Here is a 7,177-nt window from a genome sequence, read left to right as displayed (position 1 = left end):
AGGGAGATGGGCGCGGGTGCATGGTCAGGGGCGAGGGCCGGGAACAGAGGCGGGGTTTGGCGGGGGGGAGGTCCACAATTTAATTCAGTCGATGCCCCACCTGGCCCCAATGGGGGACTGGGGGCTACAGGAGGGCCCTTCCGGGCTCCCGGCCTCGCCCCCTCTCCAGGTTACTCGCCATCCTTGGAGCCCGGGCCAGGGCCACCGGGCACCCCGGGGGAGGGCGGGGAACGACGGACACTCGAGCGTGCGCTCCCGAGGGCCGGAGCCGGGCCCCCTGGCCGCACCACAGGGCACGGCTAGAGCGAGCGCTCGGGGGCGTTTGTTTAATCGCGCCCCCCACCCCTCCGGTGGACCACCGCCCTGGCGAACCTGCTCCCATCCACGCTTTCCCCGCCCTGCTCCAAACTGGGAACGCCCCTCTTCTTTGGTCCTCCCTGTGCCTAGGAATAGGGTCCCTGCTGGACGGCCTCCTCGGCCCCTCCCGCAAATCCATCCTGTGCACCTGCTTCCTGCCTCCCTGTATACCTGCTTCCTGCCTCCCTGTGTGGTTAGGGCCTGCGCTGCCGTTTGCACCCCGGGTCTGCCCTGGCACACGCCTAGGGCCATCCTGTCGGGTGAGGGCAGGCAGCCCGACTCACGCCCAGCCAGGTCTCAGGTCTGGCCAGCGCCCCTACCCATACGTCCCCTCTGCTTCCCCCGCCCAGGACTCCCTTCCCTCTGGCTGGGTATCTTGCACCTTGGCTGAGGACCCCCGAGTACCCCTTCACTGCTGCTTGCCCAACCTCTGCAGCAGGGCGGGCAGCGCCGTCAGTTTGCCATGGTCCGGCACAGCAGGGATGGGGGCCAGCGGAGACACCACGCGCAGGTCCCCGCCGGCCCTGCCCATCAGGCCAGGACGTGCTTGGGATGCGGGCACACCGAGGCCAATCAGGGTGTCCTCTAGAGGGGAAAGGCCTCTGAGCAGGACGCATCCCAGACCACAGGAGGCGGGTGGCGAGTGTGTTTAAAGGGACGGGACTAGGCTTTGCCTGGACCAGGGCGAGCTGGGGTTGGAGAGGTTCCAGGGAGGCCCTGCAGACGGACAGGGGTCGGACGAACCGATTATGCGCGGTGGGATCTGCAGCAGTGACCCCTCCGCGTAAAGGCAGGGCGGTCTGGTCCTCAGACCCACCCCGCCTCCCAGCGGGGAGCACCAAGCGGCCGAGGACCGGCCCTTGGGGAGGCCCGAAGGCGAGCTGGGGGAGAGGGAGCCGGGCGGGACTGGTCTGGGGGTTGGGAGGGAAGGGGGTTCGCGGGAAGGCGGAGGGAAAGGCGGAGCCTGTGGAGAACGCAATGGGGCGGAGCTTTTGGCGAGCTGGGCGGGGACTGTGAACTCGGGACGGGGCCTGGGTGGACTGGATGGAGTTCAGGGTGGGCCCTGGGTGGACTGGGCGGGCCCCGGGCGCGCCCTCGCGGCTCACATAATGTCATCCAACAGGTTGGCACTGGCCACCCAGTCTAGCGCGCGTGGCTCGGAGGCGGCCATGATCATGCACATGAAGGGACGGCCTGTGCGCCGGTCCGTGGGGTAGATGGTGGTGGGTGTGAAGCGCCGGTTGGCTTCGACGAACTCGCAGAGCTGCTCGTAGACGCGCGGGAACTCGTGGCGTAGGAAGACGCCGCGGAGCCGCAGCTCTCGCTGGATGTGGATGAAGGCCACCTCGCGTGCTCGCCGGCCCGCCTCGCCGTCCTGGTCGAGGCCCGCAGTGCCGGGCGGCGGCGTCAGGATCAACGTCTCCATGTCGGGTTCGCGGCCCCGCGCCGGGGGCGGCCGTGCTGGGCTGCCGGCCGCCAGCGCCACTTTGGCGAACTTGCGCACCGTGGGTCCGGGGCTGCGCGGCGCGGGAGCTGGCCGCGCAGGGGCGCCGGGTGGCACAGCGCCGGGGCCCACGGCCACGGACACGCTGAGCAGGAAGCACTCCGCCGGCTCGTAGAGGCGGCCGGCGGCCGCCAGCTCCCGAGCATAGCTGCCCAGTGGCGCCGCGTGCATGGCCAGTTCGCGCAGCGACAGGTAGGTGGGCGACAGCAGCAGCCCCTCGAGGCCGAAGCGCAGGAAGTTGTCTGCGGAGCCGGGACTCGGGAAGCCCAGGAAGAGCACGCCGCGGCCGCGCGACAAGAAGCCGACGCGCGCGATGCGCGAGAAGGCGCGGTGCACTGGGCCGCTGTCGCGGCAGAATTGCAGCACGTGGCGGCACACGCTGCCCACGCGGCCGTACACGCAGCGCGCCTTGTGCGCGTCCCAGTCCTCGCGGCGGCAGAGGCGCGAGCAGTAGTAGGTGTAGCAGCTGTGGCAGGACTTGAAGTAGAGGCAGGCGTTGAACATGGTCTCGGTGCGCCCGCAGCGCGCATTGGAGCACGTCATCAGGTCGTCCTCGTCAGCGCTGGGCTCCGGGGACGCGTCGGCCGCCTGCCCCGGGCCCGCGGGCTCCTCAGCGCTGCCGGCAGACAGGGGTGGCGAGCGCGGCGCCCGCGTCGGGACCCCGGCGCCCGAGGGTCGCGAGTCTAGCAGGCGCCGCAGCTGGCGGCCCAGGCCGTCGGACGCGGGCTCGGGCGCTTGGCCGGCTGGGGGCCGCGAGTCGATGACCAGGTCGGTGATGAGCTCGTCCAGCTGTTCGAGGCTGCGCTGGCGGCCAGAGGCGGGGCCATCGGGGACGGCGGGCGGAGGCGGCCGCGGGCGGCTCCCCAGCAGCTCCCGGCTCCTGGCGCTCGGGCGCTCAGCCGCGCGCAGGTCGTTGTCGGTGATGGTGATCTCCGGCGTGACGTACCAGTTTCGGGCCAGGCCCTCGCCCATACGGCCCTTCTCCGACAGCGACGTCTCGGACAGCGACAGAGCCGCGTAGCGTCTGGGCGAGGTGGACAGGTTCACTATGACGGGCGGGCGCCGGCCTTCGGGGGATGTGCCCCGCAGCTCCTGTGCCTCGCGCCCCAGCAGGTTCTCGTAGCTGCGGCCGCGGCCCAGTGGGTCTTCGCGGCGCGGCGCGGGCGCCAGGATGTTGTCCCAGGAGCGCGAGTAGTGGCGGCTGTCGGTCGCTAGCCGGGGTGGGCTGGTGCCGGTGCCGCCGTGCCACGAGGCGAGCAACGGGCCGGGGTCCGGGGGAGGAGGCGCCACCTGCAGGGTGCGGTAAGGCCTCGGGCCCCAGTCGCCCCAGGCCGGGCTGCCGCGCGGGTGTGGGTAAGTCCGCGTCAGGGCGTCTCGATTGCGGTACCGCCCGAAGTCCTCAGTGTAAAAGGGGCGGGCGGCGGGGTGAGCCCGGGGCTCTTCGGGGGCGTAGCGGGGGCCGCAGGGCGGGCCGTAGGCTCGGGGGGCCTCCCCGTAGTAGGAACGGGAGGGTGGTTCTTGGACGGGGAAGGTGCGAACTTCCCCCGCATAGTAGACGCCCCCGCGTCTTGGACTGGGCCCGGGTGGCTCTTCGGACAGAAAGGGCCTGGGGTAGTAGCTGTCGAAGGGCGGTCCAGGGCTGGCCATGAAGCCACCGGGGTGGCCCTCGGGTTCCTCGGTGTAGAAGAATTGGGTGGGGCCCGGCGGGGTGGTGAAGGGCAGACTCCGGCGCTCCGCGTAGTCTCGGGGCCCGAGAAGGGGCCCATCGCAGTACAGGGCCCGGATATCGGCGCAGTATGAGTCACTGGGGGTGGGGGTGAGCGAGAGCCCCACGTGGCGAGGCCCGGGCACCGTGAGGCCGTGGAGCTGCGGGGCGGCGCGGGGCCAGGGCGCGGTCTCGGTGGGCCCGCAGGGCCTCGAGCTCCGGGCGGCATGCTGCAGCACCGCGTCGTCGGGCTTGACGTCCAGGCGGCAGCGGACGTGGGGGGCCGGCCCCGCGGGTGGCTCGGCCGGCGCACAGCGGTTGGCGGCGGCGCACAGGGGCGCCATGCGGCCCGGGCCGCCCCGCTGAGGCTGCAGCTTGATGGGGTGCAGCTCGTTGGCGAGCGCGCGCAGCGCGGGGTACGCGGGCTCCCGGCGGGGCGATGCGTCGGCCGGCGCCGCCCGCTGGGCCTCCCGGCCTCGGCGCGGCGGCACAGGCGGCGAGGCGGGTGCGGGCGCCAGGCCCGGGGCCGCACGGGGTGCGCTCTTGGAGCGGGCGCGGCGCCGTGGCTCGCCGTCGCGGGATCGGGCGCGCGGCGCGGCGGGCTCCGGAGGCGGCGGCTCCGGACGGGCCTCCATGGCCTCCCGGTCCAGTGCCTCCAGGAAATCGAAACTGCGGCAGTGGCGCTTGTTGAAAGGCGCGGGCGCAGCAGGCCGGGCCATTGGGCGCTCACATGGCGGGGGCCTCGACACGGGCCCCGGGGCCGCCACCTTGATGTCCTGGTACACGGTCGACACCAGCAGGTCCGGCGGGTCCGTGCGGGTCATCTTAAAAGAGGCCTCCAGGCTGCAGCTCACTCGGCCTTTCGGGGCTTTCGCCCTGAGGGGAGACGCGGGTCAGGGCAGCCCCTCTGTAGCCCAGGCCCCGCTAACCCCCAGCGCTGGCCCGGCTTACCTGGGGCACAGTGGGCGGGGCAGCCCTGGCCACGGGCCTTGGCCGAGGCCGCAAGCACTTGCTCCATGCTGGCGTCAGAAGCACCTGCAGGAGGAACCCAGCTGTCCAGCCACTCAGGTCCTGCCCCCTCATCCAGACCATCCTTTCTGTGCCACTTTCTGTTGGGATGAGGCGGGTCAGCCAGAACAGGGATGTCATTGCAGTGGTTCCCGAACTTCTGCGCGCACTAGTGACCACTGGGCAGGCTTGGGTAGACCCCCTTTCCTGGGACAGGCCAGCAGCGGGGTAGGAAGAGTGGGGGTGTGATCCCAGGATCCCACTGCTGGAGCAACTGTGTACTCCTTTGGGGCCTTCACAGACTTCTTTATAGGTGTTGGCTCCACAGAGCAGGTGGCTGAAGCCCCCTCCTTAAGACCCAGTGCAGAGCGAGCCCTCCACTGCTGCAGTGTGAGGTCCCGGCCCCGGCCTTCAGCAGCTCCACTCAGTCACCTGATCGTCCCGCCCCACCTGCTGGCTAGGCTGGACATGCAGTCCTCCCCCAGCGCTGTGTCAGGCCCCAGGTCCTGAAGTGGCCCCATCGGGTCCAGGCATGGCATCTCGGCTCGTGGACTTGCTGGCCCCACCCTCAACTCTCCGTGTGGCCCAGGCCAGAGTAATGCTTCCAAAGATCATAGTGGACCCTAAAGCTCCCTTTCCTTTGCAGAAACATCCTTTGACTCTCCCTCATCCTGGGGTGGCAAGACCCACTAAGATCTTTGGGGCTGTCATGAAAAGCCCGGGAGAGCGACCCCCCATCTTTGCAGTGAGTACACGGCAGCCGGCAGCCGGGCCCTGGTTGCAGGACCACGTGGGGGCTTGTGAGCCAGGAGCTCAAGGCTGCCCCTGGGTCCCTGAGCAAAGCACCAGGCCAGGAGGCTGCCAGCCGGGGAAGCAGGGCGGTGGGTGGGTAAAGCCCCCGCCGCCCCCAATTCTCAGGCAGGCCCTCCCCACAGCAGCTCGGGAAGGCTCCATGGAAACCTGAGGTTCCATGCCCCCGCATGCAGGCTGAGCTGGGGTCCAGCCCTCTGAACCAGGCTCACGTTCAGACCTGAGCCACCGGCTTCACTGGGTACCCAGAGCCTGGACAGGCTGCGAGGAGCTCAGACAGTGGTACAGGTCCCCACTTCCTCACACAGGCTGGGGGAGCGTGCTCCAGGATGAGCGGGGTCCTCACCTGGTAGGACCTCTGGTCTGGTTGACCCTCTGTGTCCCGGGTGTGCCCGGGGCTTCCTGCCGGCAGGGCTGCCCTCCTGGGTCAAGGCCACCCAGGCCCAGTGCCTGCCCCCAGCTCAGACTCAGGCGCACCCCAACTGCCCCTGGTTTGCAGGACCACCCCCTCCCACTCCCTTCCATCTTAAAGCTAGGCCGGAATTGGGGGCTGGATGACGGGGTGTGAGGCTCCGCCCCAGGGAGGTGACAGCCCGGCCTTGGTGCTGATGTGATGAGGAGCTAGACCGGGCGACACCCCTGCCCGTGGGGATGGGACAGTCCGCCCTCGCCGGGGTCCTAGGCCTAATAAGCCCGGCGGGTGGCCTCCCCGCCAAGCAGCCCGGCCCCTGCCCCGAGCGCCCGGGTGGGGGCCGGCGTCCTCCAGGGGCGGCACCCCCATCCTTGCAGATGCCGCACCTGCGAAAGACCCGCGGGGCAGCGGCCTCGACCCCTTACCTGGGCGGTGCTCCCCCACCTTGCCCGGTGGGCTGCGCAGGCCCGGCGAGCTCTGCCGTCCCCCGCGCTGCCGCCGCGTCCCCGGCACCAGCAGAAGCTTCCAGGCAGCGGCGCGAGGCCGCCGGGCCGCTCAGTGCTGCCCCCAGTGGCGACTGGCAGGACTGCACTTAAAGGGGCCGCGCCGTGGGCCTGGGACGCGTGTGCCCCGCTGGCTCCAGGTTGGGGCTGTGGCTGGGCGCGAGGTGACGGGCTCTCTGCAGCCTCAAGGGCAGGCCTGGGGTCTAACGAGGGGACCCGGGCCCAGGGAGCACCTGGCCGGTCCTGCCAGCCCCCATCTCCAGGACACCTGCCCAAGGGCAGCTGGTGGCCTGGCAGGTCTTGGAGCTGAAGCCTGGAGGAAGCCCAAGCCCTGGCCCGCACAGCAGACAGCTCCCGGAATTCAAGCCTCGGTTCAGCCCGGGCAGGAGCAGATGGGCGGCTCCCCACCCTGCTGGCCTCTGTGCTGCAGTGCTGGAGGTGCCAAGCCCTCCCCAGGTACCTGGGTCCAGATGGGCACCACCTGAGTGCCTGCAGCCTCCTGTCCCCAGGATGTCCAGCTTCCCCATGCAAGGGCATGCTCTTGCGCTCCCCACCTCCAATGTCCAGAGGCTGCTGCTGCTCTGGGCAGCTCTGCACACCCATGAACTGCATGGTGACAGCCTCCCTCCAGGCCCCTCCCACACACGATGCTGAGCAGGAAATATTCTAGCTTGGCAGAGGGGCAGGTCACCGATGCCCTTGGCTCCGAAGGCCGGGGCCTGCCACACCGTGGGTCCGTCAGATGAGGGGCCCTGGGCAAGCTTCAGGTCAGTGTGGTCCCCACGTTAGCAGGTACTACAGGGACAGTCGACCTCACAAACTCCGGGCTAAAGGGAGCCCCTAAGGTATCTGGGGTCCAGCCCCCAACACCTGCCCAG

At 70.2% G+C, this 7,177-nt stretch overlaps 1 protein-coding gene across 1 annotated transcript; it reads right to left on the bottom strand.

The window, feature by feature from the left end:
• Window positions 1-356: 356 nt before the first annotated feature.
• AJM1 (apical junction component 1 homolog) lies at window positions 357-4,601 on the bottom strand. The gene is made up of 2 exons (XM_029203753.1): window positions 4,518-4,601; window positions 357-4,442 (listed from the first exon to the last, which is right to left on the bottom strand). The coding sequence occupies exon 2, from the start codon at window positions 4,388-4,390 to the stop codon at window positions 1,460-1,462; it is 2,931 nt and encodes a 976-aa protein (XP_029059586.1). The 5' UTR covers window positions 4,391-4,442; window positions 4,518-4,601; the 3' UTR covers window positions 357-1,459.
• Between the last annotated feature and the right edge of the window lie 2,576 nt (window positions 4,602-7,177).

The sequence above is a fragment of the Monodon monoceros genome, unplaced genomic scaffold (genome assembly GCF_005190385.1).
Source record: "Monodon monoceros isolate NGI ecotype Baffin Bay Population unplaced genomic scaffold, NGI_Narwhal_1 Super_Scaffold_5, whole genome shotgun sequence".
NCBI classification, from domain to species: Eukaryota; Metazoa; Chordata; class Mammalia; order Artiodactyla; family Monodontidae; genus Monodon; species Monodon monoceros.
The sequence above is the reverse complement of the archived record's forward strand: the minus strand, read 5'-3'. Positions and strand labels throughout refer to the sequence as shown.

Coding starts and splice junctions, on each gene's coding strand:
- AJM1 (XM_029203753.1), bottom strand. CDS start 4,390: ATGACCCGCACGGACCCGCCGGACCTGCTGGTGTCGACCGTGTACCAG.